The sequence below is a fragment of the Astatotilapia calliptera genome, chromosome 22 (assembly GCF_964374335.1).
Source record: "Astatotilapia calliptera chromosome 22, fAstCal68.1, whole genome shotgun sequence".
NCBI lineage: Eukaryota > Metazoa > Chordata > Actinopteri > Cichliformes > Cichlidae > Astatotilapia > Astatotilapia calliptera.
The window spans coordinates 8,862,418-8,880,845 of NC_137442.1; the positions used below are offsets into that span (position 1 = coordinate 8,862,418).

The 18,428-nt window shown below is 37.4% G+C and overlaps 1 protein-coding gene across 5 annotated transcripts in view; it reads right to left on the bottom strand.

Annotated features, from left to right (window-relative positions):
• Positions 1 to 18,002, bottom strand: part of atp9b (ATPase phospholipid transporting 9B) — a 44,467-nt gene extending 26,465 nt beyond the window's left edge. The window contains exons 1-9 of one of the 5 annotated variants that reach the window (XM_026156788.2): positions 17,468 to 18,002; positions 16,962 to 17,033; positions 9,107 to 9,280; positions 5,031 to 5,181; positions 3,787 to 3,900; positions 3,419 to 3,527; positions 2,767 to 2,825; positions 1,780 to 1,831; positions 389 to 483 (exon numbers count right to left, since the gene is read on the bottom strand). In XM_026156788.2, coding sequence (XP_026012573.1) covers positions 389 to 483; positions 1,780 to 1,831; positions 2,767 to 2,825; positions 3,419 to 3,527; positions 3,787 to 3,900; positions 5,031 to 5,181; positions 9,107 to 9,280; positions 16,962 to 16,993 — 786 coding nt within the window. In that variant the 5' untranslated portion in view covers positions 16,994 to 17,033; positions 17,468 to 18,002. The remainder of the gene's footprint in view (positions 1 to 388; positions 484 to 1,779; positions 1,832 to 2,766; positions 2,826 to 3,418; positions 3,528 to 3,786; positions 3,901 to 5,030; positions 5,182 to 9,106; positions 9,281 to 16,961; positions 17,034 to 17,467) is intronic. The other 4 variants (XM_026156782.2, XM_026156785.2, XM_026156786.2 and 1 more) reach the window with 4 other exon arrangements.
• Positions 18,003 to 18,428: the final 426 nt, after the last annotated feature.

The window sequence follows — 18,428 nt, forward strand, 5'->3', positions numbered from 1 at the left end:
TCTGGCAAATGAACAATCTTTTAATGAAGTATAAAAGCGAGGCGTGTTAACAACGCGAAAACTGGCTCAACTAAAGACAGCTTGTGCCATCTTCGGGTGCCTTGAAACCCAATACAGAAGCCGTGGCTCAATCATCAAATGACTTGCTGAAACTTTAATTATCTGATTGCATTAAGTGGCAACAAAAAAACAAAAACTCAAATCTGAAGTGTTAGGTATCATCTCCAGTTAAAGGAAGCTGCTGTCAGGTTCAGACTGTTCCTGTCGTCTGTCATCAATGATTAGGTTTCCATCACAGCACAGACATTCGATGAGCAGCGCTGTTAGTGATAACTCAACACTCATTCACAGACAGTTTGTTACCAGAGATTCACTAACGTATCCATACCCCTACTGCTGGCAGTCGTTGTGTGCAGCCAACAGCAACTTTCAGTTTCCAGTCTGTTTCTCCGTCCAGCTGATCTGTTCTGATAAAACACGAACCTGGAAAAACACAAAAGCTCTCAAAGACTGCACAGTTGTTGTGATTGCATACTTTGCATTGCTCTTTCACACTGAAAGTGGGGTACAGATACTTATTCATGTAGCCATGCTTACTGGTTTGTTGTGTTAATTGACTTTCCCATATAAGACAAATAGATTATAACTCACGTTTAATCCAAAAAGCTTTTCTTCTGAAAATGACAATTTTTCTGTGGCATTTTGCATGTTTTAACACACATTATAATGTTATTACTTATTAGCAATAGACTTTTTTAACATTTGCATTTTTAGAAACCTGACAGTGACCAAAGTTTAAAAAGTATATCCTGTGGATTAAACAATTAAAGGCCAAAACCATGAGACTGCTTTGTTGAACCAAAAAACATGCTTGAAAAGCATGCTTCCACATTACCATGTGCTAAAGAACGTAAACATATTCGCAGCACATAGAAATTGTCTTAATCTAATAACTTGAGCATTAATACAGAACCTGTAGCACAACAGAAAGCCTCTGTGGTTGCTGTGAACACCGCAAAGCCTGATAAAAATTGAGCAGTGGTGACCTGTATTGATCTGAGGCAATATTACATATGAAACTGATGGATGAGAGCAACTATCTGACAGAGAGGGTAAAAGGGCAACTATAAACCATCCCTGGAGGGTAAAGTATCATGGAAAACATTAACACAAGTGGGATGATTCATGCTTTCCCTCTGCAGTAATGGCAGGTCAGCTTCTCACGTGACACCACTGGGATGTGAGGGTGTATATGAGTATGTGAAAGACAAAATATACGAGCCTGTGTGCGAAAGAGAAATATGTTATTTTATGTGGATGTGTGTGTGGGCGTGTGAGTTAGAGACAAAGACATCAACAACTTCCTGCCAAGCTTATTGACATATCAAAGATTGATGGAAATGATGCCACTCAGAAAAGAGCCAGGATCTGATGCAGTTCATTGATTAATTAGAATTTGCATCGTCAGTCACCCGAACAAATCATATGAATCACAGGGTGACTTGTCAAAGGACTAGAAGTGTAGGGAAAAGTCACATTTCTCACCTAAATACACTTGACTCAGCTGGCTGAACTGCCACAGAGAACACAAAAGTTCAACTGTAAGCATTCTTTGTGTTATTTTTTTGGAAAACATACCGTTACAGGTGTGTACAGGTAATGCTGATCTACTTGCGTCTCCAGCATATTTTGTCCTGCTTTACAATGGCTGATTAAAAAAAAATAAATAAATAAATAAAAAATAAAAAAATAAAACAGACCCGGAGTTCATCTGCTCACCAGTTTTTTCAGATGTCCTCAGGAAAATCATATCTGCAGGAATCCTTTGGTTCTAGGAAAAGAAGAAGAAGAAAGGAGGAAAATGTTAAAGGTGGTGTGTCATTGAGCACTATCCCCTCCAAATCGTCCTGAATAATTAAATATGGTCAATACCCTGACGTGAACTTCACTTTACGTGAATCTAATGCACAGCAATGAAAATTTTAAAATTTTAAAATGGACTTAGTGTGCTTTTCACCATTTTACTTCACATATATCACTGTAACAGTGGTGTATAGGAAAGGACCCAAAAAAGCACAAGTTTCACCCTAAACACTCTGTTTTAGACAGTTTTTTTTTATACTCTTGGCTGTGTTTGATGTCAGTGAGAGAGGATTTCCCTCAGACAGTTATTTCAGGTGCACAGCTCTGGGGTTTTGAGCACAGAAACCAACTCCTAGTAAACAAACCAATTTGTTTGGGAATAGCAGCCAATCAGATGAAAGTGGTCTAGAAAGACAGGGTGGCATTAAAGGAAGAGAAGGAAAAAAAAATATTAAGAGTCCAAGAATAAAAATTTGGAGCTGGAATTGACCTAGAACCAAACATCACAAATTGATCATTTTTAATTAAATTTTTAGAATTGAGAATGTATCTTAAGTTTCAAAAAAATAAAACACATTTCCCACCGTACTGTTTAAATCAAATCCATTAATCTGTTTTATAATATCTGCCTGTTAGCAAAGATGCAAATGCTTATAAAATAAGCTCAAGCTAATGTTTTGAAGGATTTAGAACCTTTTTTGTGGTTGCTTTTACTTTTAAACAAACATCTTTTCATCGTATATGAAAATAAATTCCAAAAATGTCGGCTAAACTATCAAATTCCTATTTTATATATTTTAAATAGCTTAAAAAAATGAGTCAAATCAGCACCTATCAAGCAAATACACCTAACTGAATCCTTCCGTGCAGAGGCATCTAGAGGTAAAGACAGGAGAGATTTACCTTCTCCACGATGATCAGGTCTCCAACTTGTATGTCTGAACTTTTCACTTGAATTTTACCTAAGGAAAAGCACAGAAATTGTGAAAGACTCTAGACTTGTATTCTGAAATACCTTCAAACTAAATTATGTCATGAAATAAAATGCAGATATTGATTTTTGGCCCATGGAAATGATGCCGACTCTTAAAACCACAGCCCACTTTTTGCTATTGCTCTTTTTTCCCCCCCTTCTCACCTTCTAATTGATTGATTATCTCCAGCTTGATAACGTAATACCCTTTTGTTTTCATCTCTGGTCAGAGTCAGACAAAAACAATGACATAGAAGGTCACTCTCAATTAAACCACCCCAATATCCGCTGAGAACCTTCCTCTTTCACTGCGCTTGCATGCACAAACATGTACATATGTACACGGTGGCTGTGAAGTGCTACAATCAACACAAGGCACAGATCTTAGGTGTTTATAAATTTGAAGGGAAAAAAAAAAAGACTCAATGCAATTACAGTGAGAAGAATGACTTCTGTTGCAAGTGTAAAGCCATCTTTTAATTGCATGGAGCCTCAATCATTGGAATAAGAGTCTTCATAATGTCAGCAAACAGCTAGACGAATAAGGTGGAAGGTGAATAGGTCTCTAGTTGTCTCACTAACCTCTCACTGTCAGTTTGCTGTAGAGTTGAGAGTTCATCTCTTTGTCTCGCTGATAACGTCTCACTTCGTCCACAGCCTCCCGCACCATTGTGACAGCTAGCACAAAACCCTGATCGACAAAGGAGTGCTTTAAAAACGGAGTTTTATCAATAATAAAATCCATTCATTTAAACTACACTGGCATTTGCTTAACATTAACAAATTGGAGCAGGTTCTCACTTAAAACTGTTGCAATAGTAAAAAGTGGAAAAATATGGGTTTATTCTCTTGCTGAATTCCAATAGTACGACTAATTTGGCTTCACTGTACATTTAATTTAGTTGCAAACAACTTGATAGATCAAAAATAAATACATAAAAACCATTTACCAGAGGTGCCCAATATGTGTACAAGTATCCGATTTTCAGTGATGGCACAAACTGCGAGCAGGCCACCACTAGAAAATAAAGATTGAGGAAGAACTTGAACTGCTGGTAGAGAACCTGAGAGGGGACAGAAGACAAAGATTCAGCGAGGTGAGTGAACATGTCAGCAAGGTGAGTCAAAGATGACGACAGCTGCAGACAAGATAAAAGAGGATGCAGCAGCAGAAACAAACCAGACGGGATGGGTTACTGTACACGTTCCAAGAGGGAACAAGATACATGTTAATGCTGTTAACTTTACATTAACCTAATGGAAACTCTGACACTTTGAGAACGTCTGTTTCAAATGGCACGCAGGGTGCAGATTTCAAATGTAAGGGCAACTAGGTACGATGTCAGTGCCTAAAACTTTCAAGAATAATCCTGCACTGCGTGACCAAAGCTTCAAATGAAGGAGGAAAACAGGCACATTGTGTTGATAAATCAACATGAGGTTGACTCAATCAGATACCATTTCAGGTGGAAATCACCAGAGACGCTCTTATATTACACATACCAAAGTAGCTCTTGTGAGCGGCTCAAGCTTCTTTGCTAATGTGCCATCTATCACCAGGGAGATCGCAGTATTCTAGTCATCTAAGGTCAAATTTTGAATAATGTTTGCAATAATGAGAGTCCAGTGTCTAGTCACAGATTATCAGAGACAATGGGATCAATGCACGACGCTCTACAGTTAATGAACCTCCTGACCTTTAGGGGAAAATGCATACTGCTAACTCAATTCGTGTGTATTTAATAATTCAAAGTGGAGGGAGAAAAACAGCCGTTTTGTTCACCGTCGACGAGAATATCTACGTCTCTAATAGACAGTTGACATTTAATGGCCTGGGCTGAAGGCAGCCCTCTTAATCAAGGAACCATTTGCTTTTTAATAAGTAACTCTGATGGATCTCTATTGTTCCCTACAGAGTAAACCCTTAACTTAATGACAGAATAGTTAACAATGAGATCCAGTGAAAGCTCCTGTGCATTACAGTCTGTTAATCAGTGAAAATAAATGACTGATTTCAACTGAAAGGATGAATTTGTACTGTAGACACTATAAAGACTGGGAGCATGGACTCGATAAAAGAAAAAACTGCTGCGTTAAGAGCAAAGATCAGGGCACGAAATGCGAATTCAGTTACCAAAGCAAGACAGTTCATTTGAAGCAGGCTACAGGTTGTGTGGGAGCTACTGCCACTCACCCCAGGCACAAAGGTGATGATGTTGTATTTCTGGTTTTTGATGGCATTTTTGGGGTACTTCTCTTCACACTTCTCAGGGCAGCCGAGCCAAACTGTCCTTGCCTTCAGCTCCTTCTTCCTCCGACATATATGAGCCAGACAGTCACAGCAGCTTACAAAAGAAGATGTCAATATGATTAAAAACAGACCAAAAAAAAAAAAAAGAAGCAAAAATTACAACAACAAGACAGAACTGCCTTTATGGCTTTTTGGGGATTTTTTTTGTACCAGGGGAGTCAGAAAGTTCCACACTAGGTCACAAAATAAATTTAACAGATGATTAAAAGGAAACATCTTACATATATAAAACAGTTTATTTTTTCAGGTTTTAATGTTAGCATGTGGTGAGCTACACACTGCTTCAAGGGCTTTTTGGAAACCATTCTGTATTTTTAAAGAAACATACTGACTGTCAATATTTGTAATATATGGGTTGTGGTAAAGGGATGAAGGAGAAGTAGATGGTGCAAGAAAAGGGCATCCAAGTAATAAAATGCGCTGTAGTGACTTTATTTAAAAAAAAAAAAAAAAAAAAAAAAAAAAAAAAAAGGAGCATAGGTAAGGCTATTGAAAAAATATGCAGCTTGAAAAAGATTAACAAATTAATCATTAAACTTCTCCTTATTTTACTTTTTTACACTTTACTACAACTGCCTGACAGCTTTAGTAACATTTTAACAGATTACCAACCAGAACCTGCGCAGAATATGATTTTTTCAAAATAAGAAAAAACATTTTTGAAAACCTAAAATTCAACTTAATATTTGTCACAGCAACCAGAGTCTAAAACGTATTTTCAGCCTTCTTACATTTCAGTAATCACTCTGTAACTGCGCGAGTTTGTTTTTAAATCATTATTGATGTCACAAATTCTCAAAATTTTCTCCAGACACATAGAGCTTAAAATAATAAAGATAAAAATATAACCAATAAACAGAAAATAAACTCTGTGGTAATACACGACTTTGAGGATCTCTGTCGAGTTTGCACAACACAGGATACAAATTTAAGCAATACATAGAAAAAGCGATTAAAGCAAATCTGTGATTTTGCCCTTCCTTGCTTACAATGCTTAAACAGTGCCAGCTCTAGCACTGTGCAGTAACGCCACTAATAGCTCCCTACTAATTATATCAGTACATGTGGTAATCCATTGGGCTTTTGTAACTGGAGGTGGGGGTTTCCAAAGTAAAGCCAGCTTCTTTGTGGCAACAGTGGTGCACACTGAGTGAATATGTCTATTCAAACATGTTCATTTAAATGAGGGGGTTGTGCAATGGGAGAGGATGGTATGGCTGCTGCTGATACATCGAGACAACACAACTGTCTTCCCTTAAAAATGAAACAAAAATTTACATTAGTAATATAAATGTGAGCGATAGAGAGACTCAACTAGCTCTATAAATATCAATAACTCACAATTCAACAGCAACTGTGTGTGTAAACATATATAAAAAAAAATACTATATATAAAAGAAAAACAATTCTTATCCAAACTGCAAACACGAACCAAACAGCAGGCCATCTTATTCTCTTCATTTATATTCTGCAATAAATAAAGAAGCAGAAAAAGACATTTTTACTTTTTCCTTAGATTCACCAGTTTTCTTGCATCTTTCACCAGTTTCCTGTTTTTCTGCAACTACAGTGACGCAACCGTGACGTCCACTTCAAATTGGTTTATTCATTCTCATTAACGTTCTCAGCTGTTAAACCATTAGTAGCCATGGAGCCTCACAGCTGTGTTCTGCTGCATCCTACAGTACTGATGTGATTTATATTCCAGGTCTCATCAGTGTAAATTAGATCTTCAAGGCTTTTTTTTGACCCACTTGTATAAAGAGGTCCTTTGCTTTTAACGCTATGAATCATCTAAAAAGGTTAGCATCTCTCCTGGTGGGAAATCCCTTGCTAATTATGTTAAAAGTCAGACAAGTTCAGAGCTGGATAATCAATTTAAGCCTAAGAGTCAAACATGTTGCATGTATATAACCAAACTACTGCATGAAATTGGTTGACACGCATTAGTTTTGTTAGTTTTACCCAAACAGCAACCTCTGAGGTTAAAAAGAAGGCAACATAAAAAAAAGCTAAAAACTGCAGTTCTACCAGTGGCCACTTGGGGCTGATTCAAAAAGTGAATCAATTCCCATGATATACATGTTAAAATGTAAGTTTGCAATCTGGTACAATTGGTAATTTCCTCCATCATAACAACTCCACACTGAATAATTTTTGGATACTATCAAGGCTTAAAAATAGTGGAGCGTTGCTTCGACTGACACGCGTGCCTGTGCCTTACTTTTACTGAACTTCCATTTTTAATATTTTATTAGTTTGGTACTGAGCACTGAGAAGCCGATATTTATGTTTATGTGTTGCACCTCCACAGTTAACAAATGCCAACACAGCAGCAGATGTAACAACTTGACTTTTATATGCAGTTTGTAGTTTTACCCCTAGTCCATTTCTGCTTGTATGCACTAACATCATTACCACCATATTATCAAAACTCAATAACGACAGACGGGTTCAGATTGACATTTACTTTTCAAAAAGTAAGTGACTTTCCATCAACCTGGTAATGACTACAATGGGGGCTTATCTCCCATATCTGATATCAAACGCAAACAGTGGCATAGTGTGCGGGTAAATTTCAATGAGAGCAGCGTGATCTGAGCATGACCTAAACTGGCACCTGGGGGGAAAGAGGGGAGAGTGTCAGTGTATACCGTCATGCTGAACGGCTTGGCTTTTCCACATTTTAAGCAACTTGGCAAAACATGAAACTAAATAAATCAACTTTGGTAAAAAGTCCTGTTTGTATTGGCCTCGACGTTCTCTGTCTCTGTGCACTCTGAGTCCAGATTCATAAGAGCGATTATTTGAGCAAATGAATGCTATTCAAATAATATGCCATTTGAACAGTCGGGGCTTATTCACTGTGAATTATTTGTGTTTTATAATCCCACACTATGCACACATAAAATTACTGGAAAGCATCAAACTGGTCAGCTGTGAAAAATCCGATTTGTTCATTAGTGGGGGGATGGGGAGGGGGATCAATATGCAGCTTCAATTGGACACGTACCACTACCAACAAAACTGAACTGAAAACCGAATATGCTATGAAATTGCAGCAGCGGTGAATGTTACGTTTTGGGCACTGGAGTACTACACAAACAAGTGTTTATAAATGTACACAAACAAACAGTCCTCTTAGCCTGAAAGGAGCGTCGTTAGAGGGCAAAACCTGTCAAATAAATCATTAGTCGGATAAACCACCCTGTTCTGTTTGACCTGAAAATCTTTTTGGACTGATGGTGCGCATCGAGGAACCCGACCAAAAAACATGCCCTTATCCTCTCTTTGCACTTCATGCACAGCTACCGGTGCGTTTGAAATCCAAACTGATCATCACAAGCATGCTTGCTGACATTATACAATACGCTTGCATTTACAGAAAGACTCTCGGAAATGTTAAATGTCCAGTTGGACTACTCTAGTCTGTAGATTAAAAATAAGGCGACATCAGTAAAGCATTTGGCAAAACATATCCGAGTATTTTGCTATGAAAATATGTTATTTAGCAAAGACTACTGGGCTACAAGCACAATCCATTTTATATCCCAGAGTGAACTTGCAATCTATTTTTGTGTGTTTACAGATCTGTTATGGACAAGCTTCTATTACAAATATTATTCAAGTAGTCTAATTGCTAGAAACTTATATTACAGGTTCCTTTAAGTTTATTTAGAAAACATACAAGAAGGTGGTGCAGTGTTTGGCAGAAGGTAAAAAATATGTGGTTGCAGCAGAGGTCAGAAATAGAAACTTCACTAAAAACATGGTTAATCTATTTTTGCTTTAAAATGCTTTCATTGAATTTTCCTATTAAAAAATAGCAGGGCTTGAGTGAATAATCAGAAAACACCCAGATACATAAACCCAAAATGTAAACTATCAATATTTTGCCTAAACCGTCACTATAAAAAAATCATTAAATCAACATATTAACAACAATGGTGCAGAGGTACCTCCCACACAGGACTTTCCATCCTCCCAGGAGGAACCAGGCGAGGCCACTCTGTCTCTGATTGACTCTGGCCCGGGGTAGAGTCTGGTAGTCGCTCTCGTCATTCTCAAAGCCTTCCTCCGACATCATCAGGGGCATTTCATCCAAGTTAGAGGGCTCATCTTCTAAAGAGTATCTGAAAGAACAGTAAGCTGTGTTAGGAAGACTCAGTTACTTTGAACGAGGGTAAGTATGTGTGTTGGAGAACAATTTTAGAAACATGCTGAAATGGATAAACAATTTAAATATAAAATTATGACAACACGATAAAGCAACTCTTGTGCTTCATTCCTTTTTGTAACAGTGTTTTCATTTGTTTTAGTTGTAAAATTCAGCATCTCATAACTGTGCCAACCACTGCACATGAAGTCTGATGTGTACAACTCAATCTGTGGTCCCTGACGTGAGTGGCAAAAAAAAAAAAACAACTTGTGTTCAGATTGTGTCCAAAAACACAAATGAATAAGGTCTTAAGTATTCACATTCTCTGCTGAGACTGTACTAAAAATAAATAAATTTTGAAAAAAAACTGTCAAAGTTCACTTTACTAGTTTAAAAAAAGAAAAAAGTGCTCTATTCATTACATTAAACTCAACCTTTTTTATCTTAAATCGCAAAAACAGTATATCCAAGCAGTGTGAACAAGTAACAGCATCTATGACCAACTTTATACTTAAGGACATCTCAAGGTAAAAAAATAAATAAATACTAAAAAAGCACTTCAAAGTACAAGATGTGCAAGATTCAGTGAGAAAAGCCAAGATTAAAGCTAGTTAGAAGGGCAGAGCCAACAGCACTTTCACATAATAAACACTAAAAACACCGTTGAGAAGATATACTACCTTATTCATGAGACGCTCTCTAATAAATGTCTAGATTCTTATAAGAAAAAAAAAACAAAAAACACATTGTGGTCACGTCAACCCTGCAATGACCTCAATAATATTTATAGTTGCCAGATTACGTGATGAAAATGAGGATGCCAATTAAATATAGCATTAAAAGATTCAGAGTCTCATATCAGCAACAGGCAAAATAAAGCTGAAAAGATTAATAACATTTTTCTGATCAATGTCACATACAAGTACTGATCTTCCATGTATTATACTGAGGTGGATGTTCTGAGTAAATAAAATTTACTGTACTAAAAAAAAACAAAAACAAAAAAAAAAAACCTAACAAACAAATCTGAATTAATTCAAATTTAACATCATTCAATTTTAACATTTGGGGAGGTTTGTGTTTTGCTTAGATTTTTTTTTAATTAAACTTCAAATCTCATTTTAGAAACCAGAACTTATTTTTATCAAATACATTCAGAAAAAAAAATACAATATAAGCAGACTGAAAGGTCACTCCACTGTACAAGAGTGTCCTTTATTGAAAATAAATAAATAAACGTGGACATGCGCGCAAGCAAACGTAGCATGAGCAGGATTAAGAGCTTAAGGTCCAAACTCACAGATGCGGCCCTCCCCAGCAGTAAAACATTTAGACGCCTGCTGTAGCCAGACTTTGTTTGAGCTGAGAGCGTCTGCAACTTTAGTTGAAGGACCGGAGATAATGCCACTTGTAGGACTTTCTGCTACAAAACAACCTGTTACCTATTTATAACCCATATGAACAGAAACTCCCAAAGCTCTGTTTCTGAACAAGGGAAGAAGGTGTGCACCACCAGGCTTGGCTGGTTTATACATTCACTTCATTGTCTCCACAAAATCAACACCCTCTATGATGATGGTGTTTTCCATAAAATACAACCCTATTAACACAATTCAGCCTCACCACAAATAGAAATAGAAATTTTACAAGAGTAAAATTCATCATACAAATCATAAAACAAATATTTGTTATAATTATTTCTTGTGTAGCAACTACTACCAGTTAATGTATTTGTTTTGGTTCCTCACTTCTAAAAATCACAGTTTGGACAGATCACAGTCCAGACCATTCCCCCCCCCCCCACATGCTTATAGTATTTGTTTCTTTATTTATCATTTAAAAAAAAAAAAAAAAAAAAAGTATTTTCTGTCAAATAAAATTTGGTAGAACTAATCTTAAAGTTTGTTTCATTTATATGAGATTTTGAACCAAAAAAAATAAAATAAAAATTGCAGCGCTTTTTTTTGTAAGTCCAACAACATCTGAGCCAAGAGAAACATGCCGGTAACAAATGCTGTAACTTAGCCAAACAGGAATCTGTTCATGCTTATATCCTGTCATGATACACCCATATTTCTGCACATCAAAGTGCTTATCACATATAGTTTGGTACAAAAAATAAAGTTCCTCATACAACATCCTGATCATTTTCAAATAACTGAGTCATAATGAGAAGAAAGTTCTCCTGAGTTGTTCAAAGTTTTCTTTTGGCACTTTGAGCATCAAAAAGAGGTGCCATTTATTCTAAGGGACTACAACAGGGGGGTTCATGAATATGGCATTTACTTTTTTTAAACACCAAAACGAGTATCCTACTCTTTCTGTTAAATGAAGGTAAGCTAAATAACTCTGTCTCTATATAGTAATGAAGTTCAGCTGCAAGCAATTAATTTTTAATTGTCATATAAGAGTGTAACCCAGTTCATTTTTGTAGCAACAATTTAAAGATGTCCACTAAAAACACAAACAAACACACACACTAAGTTATTATTTTAAAAGTCCAGTTACATGTATACACATACCAAATGTGTTTGAGTGATTACGGCTATTGAAAATATAAACTGCTTATTAAAATAACATAAGTGAGTGAAGGTATTTAGTATTGCAGGCCTGCTGATGGATGGATTAAATCCCTAAAGAAGTTTGATAAACTGTAACACCAACAAATGTCCTGGATTTGCAGCATGATCTCAGGAGCCTTTTTATAGCATGAGGCACTAAACTAAATACATTTATGTTCAGCTGTATTTGCAAGAACCCGTTTGAGTTTATTACTATCAGAAAGAACAAACCTAAGAAAAGAGTTTTTTTTAGGGTTAAAATTTAAGATTTAAGTCAGGATTTTGGCATTTAGTTGTCATGTCCAAAATTAAGGTTCTGAGACTTGGGAATGCAAGATTTTCATTCAATATCTTCACAAGCACAGTCAAACACATGGCTGCTGTCACTGTAGGGGAAATACTGACATTCAAGAACAACTTCTAGTGAGAAACAAAAGTAAGACCTGTTCATTCAAATGACTTCACACACTCAGCACTGCACTTCAGTGTCTTGTAAAGGTTGTGTATTGATCCTACACAGAGCTTTGCAGACTAGTATCCGCATGTTGCATCAGTGTGTTGTCATCAATGGTTATGTCAAAAATACAACTACTACTGGCTACTTTTTGTTTGTTTTGGGTGTTTCTTTTGATTACAGAAGTGAAAACATACAAAGAAACCAAATGTTCAAAACCACCAGAACAGTTCACTCCAAACACCATTTGTACTTCTTTATTTTTGACCTTTGATTCTTTTCACACTTTTTCCCCTTCATGGTGAACTCTGCTGTCAATCCATTGTTTGTTCAAGCAAATCTTTCAATCAGCACACATCCACCACCTTCAGAGTAAGCAGTGTTTTTTTGTTTTTTTTAGAGCACTGCATCCAAGGACACTTGCATTGGTCACATACCCCAAATCCTTCCCTTCATAGCCAAAGACCCAGCTATGCCAAGTCTGAACCTGATGAGCAGAACAGTCGATACAGGTACACAGATTTCTCAAGTTATAACTAAACAAACACTGATTGAATGACAATATGCAGGGAGATGAACTGTTAAAGAGGATAAGAAAAAAAAAGACTGTTTTAGACAGATCTATAAACATAAAGGTAGTAGTGTTAAACTGTAAATATTGTGCTCAAAGCTTTGAGTCATATGATCTGGGAAATGTTTCACTGTTACCAAAATGTGCGATATGTTTACACACCATTCGAACTTGCTAAAAAAAAAAAAAGAGTGGATTATTAGCCAGTGTTTCTTGCGATGGAACACCCACATCTGATTACATAATAACTCAAGCCTGTGGGAAACGTGGGCTGCTTTGTAAAAATGTTTTCTGCCTCTCCGGTGCAGCGTTGACGGTGTTGCCAACAGTTGCTCAGAGTGTCAGTGGGAAAGCATTCTCCATCAGCTTCAGGACAAATGCTTTGGAACAGTTTGAGAAAATCAGCTCTCATCATTCCTCTACAGGGATCAATAAACTGCCACATTAATTTCATCACTATCATGAGAAACGAGTTCAGCGTGGCAGAGGATTTTCTCAGGAAGTCCAAGTTTAAATGTACTTTTAGCCATAGTAGGAGATATAGTAAAATTAGACACAACTTACAGGTCTTAGAAACAAAGTGGGATTTATTGTCCTGTCCTGAATCCCTGCCCTCGTGGCAACATAGCCGTTTGCGTTTTTACACTGGTGTGCACTGGTGTTTCTGCTTCGATGCACTTCAAGTGAAACTAAGCTCTTTATTTTAGACTTGGTGCTGACAAATTTAGAGAAATAGACTCAGTCTAACATGAACTGCCAGAGCTACACTGGCAGAATACAAGCCATTTTATCGGCATAATAAGCAAGCTAGATACAACTCTACCATTTTTCTTTCAGTGAGGTACCATCCCCTCACCCTTCGAGTCAGTCACAGCAGATAGATGCCCCTTGCTGGTTCTGCTGGATATCTGTTCCTATTAAAAAGGAGTTCTACCTTCCTACTGTCGCCAAGTGTTAACCATAAGGGATCTGATTGGTGGGGTTTTATTTTTAATATCATATGGTTTTTTACCCTTGAATGTAAATGCCTTGAAGAGATTACTGTTGTGAACTGCAACTACAGGGAGTGCAGAATTATTAGGCAAGTTGTATTTTTGAGGAATAATTTTATTATTGAACAACAACCATGTTCTCAATGAACGCAAAAAACTCATTAATATCAAAGCTGAATGTTTTTGGAAGTAGTTTTTAGTTTTAGCTATTTTAGGGGGATATCTGTGTGTGCAGGTGACTGTTACTGTGCATAATTATTAGGCAACTCAACAAAAAACAAATATATACCCATTTCAATTATTTATTTTTACCAGTGAAACCAATATAACATCTCCACATTCACAAATATAAATTTCTGACATTCAAGAACAAATCAGCGACCAATATAGCCACCTTTCTTTGCAAGGACACTCAAAAGCCTGCCATCCATGGATTCTGTCAGTGTTTTGATCTGTTCACCATCAACATTGCGTGCAGCAGCAACCACAGCCTCCCAGACACTGTTCAGAGAGGTGTACTGTTTTCCCTCCTTGTAAATCTCACATTTGATGATGGACCACAGGTTCTCAATGGGGTTCAGATCAGGTGAACAAGGAGGCCATGTCATTAGTTTTTCTTCTTTTATACCCCTTCTTGCCAGCCACGCTGTGGAGTACTTGGACGCGTGTGATGGAGCATTGTCCTGCATGAAAATCATGTTTTTCTTGAAGGATGCAGACTTCTTCCTGTACCACTGCTTGAAGAAGGTGTCTTCCAGAAACTGGCAGTAGGACTGGGAGTTGAGCTTGACTCCATCCTCAACCCGAAAAGGCCCCACAAGCTCATCTTTGATGATACCAGCCCAAACCAGTACTCCACCTCCACCTTGCTGGCGTCTGAGTCGGACTGGAGCTCTCTGCCCTTTACCAATCCAGCCACGGGCCCATCCATCTGGCCCATCAAGACTCACTCACTCATCAGTCCATAAAACCTTAGAAAAACCAGTCTTGAGATATTTCTTGGCCCAGTCTTGACGTTTCAGTTTGTGTGTCTTGTTCAGTGGTGGTCGTCTTTCAGCCTTTCTTACCTTGGCCACGTCTCTGAGTATTGCACACCTTGTGCTTTTGGGCACTCCAGTGATGTTGCAGCTCTGAAATATGGCCAAACTGGTGGCAAGTGGCATCTTGGCAGCTGCACGCTTGACTTTTCTCAGTTCATGGGCAGTTATTTTGCGCCTTGGTTTTTCCCACACGCTTCTTGCGACCCTGTTGACTATTTTGAATGAAAATGCACATCCCCTAACATGCTTAATTGGTAGTAGGCTTTCGAGCCTATACAGCTTGGAGTAAGACAACATGCGTGAAGAGGATGATGTAGACAAAATACTCATTTGCCTAATAATTCTGCACTCCTTGTATATAAAACTGAATACTTTTGCCTTTTAATATACTGCAGTTGAATTGCACATTACTACCACCCACTACAAAACACCTTTTACAGTTGCTGAGGTCTGTGATTTATGTGTGCACATGGGACAATACAATCCTTCTAAGGTTGTGCCACCTTCCACAATAATATGGGGTACATATTTTTACATTATAAAAATGTGTCATTAATGTGATATCAAGGATAGAGCTGTGCCAGGTGTTTACAATACTTAGTGCGAACAACAACAAGTGTAGCCCAGACATCTCTGACAGCAAGAGCCACATATCAGCCTCTGACGACATTTTAGAAACGAACTACTTCAACAGCCTCCAAAAAAAAAAAAAAAAAAAAAAAAAAGCACAATGCTTTGCAGAATAAGCAAGAAAACTGTCTCTGCTAAAGGTGGAAACAAACTCGTTTCTCCACTTGAAGCAAAAAACACACCATCCAGTAAAACCAGGCTATGAAAGACGAGATAATAGCAGCTGGTGAGGAGTGACCCAAAAGTAAACAAATGACTCACTGGAGCACTCACTAGTTGCACTTCATATGACAGGAAGAGCTAGTGGAAAAGTAGGGTTTTAAGCAACTGGCTGATAAGTCTGACCCAAGACACAACATCCCCAAGTATAAAATATATTTTAATTTCAATACTGTGGAGGCTCCTGAGATGTTGCATGGTTTATTTGATTTAGTTATTGTTGAACTAAAGGATAAAGCATTTATGTTATAGTTTGACTTAAAATTCCCATTAAAAACACTACCTAGGCCACTTTTTTTTTTTGCTTACAGTTGATTTAAACTGTGTTGCTACATATAATGTTTTGTCACTGTTATTGCATTGTAATGTTAGTGCTGCTGTTGGCACCTCGGAGCAACAAGTTTCAGACTTTGATTTAGGCAGTCTGTCATCAATGACTGAAGCTCACTGAAAAAGAAGGCTGGAAAATTCTGTTTACTTTGTTTGATGAATGATAAATTGACCTGTACCCTCAGTAAACACTTTACTGACCCATTTATGGTTTCACTTAAGTTTTAATCCTTTCCACCACAACTTGATGTTTTTTGTAAAACGTGGTCCCTATTAGTGTAAAAAAAAAAAAAAAAAAAGATAAAGATAAAGCAGTCTTTTCACTACGGCATACCTGTCTTGTATTAGCAAGCAGTACCTCTCTGTTTCTCAGCCCATAAGGCATCTTAAACTGCTAAACCATCATGTACTACTAGAAAACCTTTAGTTTAGCTTTAGATTTTTAAACAAGTCCCTGTTTTGATTACTTGATTACAGTGGTGTACAGCACTCAAAAATCTACCATAGGAATTCAACTAGGTTGTAATCTTGTGTTATTGAAACTATAACATTCTAATACTCATTAAACTAACCAGCCAATCCTTGTGCCCTATGGGTGGAGGCATTGTCATCCTAAAGAAGATCACTAGATGTTTTTCACCACAGGAAGAAGAGAAATTTTTATTATGTTTGCCGTGACCAAAGGAGACAAGTGGACGTGAAACATACTAGGACATTTTCTACTTAAATCTTAACTTGGCCACCAAATTCTAACCCTGCAGGGGTCGAGGTTTTACCTTCCACCTTTAATTAGCCACTTGCCTATACGTTAACATGACCCAAAGCTATTTGCTGTGGATGCTCTTGAACTACAAGTACCTTGTTATGCGCCTACTTCGCTTCCTGTCCATTCCTCACCCTGAGGACTGTGTTAGCTCATCTTCCTCCATTCTGAAAGATGAGCAAGATGGTGAATCACGACTACAGAAAGTAACTATCTTCATATATCATGTGACGTAGTACGCCAGCACAGCTATCGTGTGACTTTAAATGAAAAGCCCGAGGGAACACAGCAGATAACTATCACTAACATATGCTACACTGACAGGCTGAATTATGGAACTTGTAAAAAAACAAAAGCACATATTGCGCAGGTTTCTAGCTTTACCTGGGGCGGTGTGATAAAATCAAACAGCTGTCAAAGCAGAAACCGCTAATGAGCTGTCAACAGCACTACTAGCAAAACAAGCTAACAAGCACGACCCCCGTACACAGATCCGAGCCCCGGGAAGCAAAAGCAAAGCAAAAACACATAAACGTGTCAGACAACAAGACTGTCGCTTTAGTGCGAGACAGAAAAAACAGCTCAGCTACCCCGTCCATACCTTGAAAGCCTGGCTGAGTTGTAATACGGGATTCTCTTCGAGTTCTTCCGCACCGGATTTAACGGGATGCTGTCAGCCATCTTGGCTGGGCAGTACCTATGCGATGCCACGCAAAAAGCGTAGGGATTTGTGCTGCATTCGCGTGGCATTTAAAAATGTCGTAGTGATGAATGTCAAGCCAAGAAAAAATTGCTTCACTAATTTAAGATTAGAGAGCACAAACTGGGTGGGCGGGGGGTTCATCTCACGCAACGCTTGTTTTGCGCAGCGTGTGTGCAAAAAAAACAAAAATAAACAAAGTGGGCTTTTTCTGAATGTAGCAATGCGAAAACTGCGCTTTCAAGATGTAACCGAAGGTTGCACGCGGATTTAATCAGTGTAGTGAAATAATAAATATAGCTTACGCTAAAATAAGACTTTGGAGGATGATACGATACCTTTAATAGGTGGTATATTTTGCATTTTGCATATGATTTTGAAATTATTTGAGAAGCAGCTGTTCTAATCCGAATTTATAGAAACTACTTAACAAAATATACGCCTTTATTTTGTTCCTAAAGTTTTGATTTGAAACTGGCTGACATGGTCTCCCTTTATGAAATCTAGTGTTGACTGCTGACTTACTTTTCTGTTATTTTCTTTGATTTAAATAATTACAGATAACACAACTCATTGACCTGTTTAAATACTACAATTATTATTATTATTATTATTATTATTACTGATGGTTGTTTTTAGATTTAATTGAAAACTTCAGACGTAGCTTTGCAGTTCTACTAAAATGATAAAATATAGTCAAGCTAAAGAATCAATTTGTTAAAGCTGTTAGTTTATGAGGGCCATTTTATTGTTTGCCAAAAAAAAAATCCTTGCTGAAAGAGATAAAAGTAAATGAAAAAGCTTATTCTTGGCTGTGATTTCTAAGCAAAAAAAAAAAAGTGCTGTAATAACTAAGGAGTGT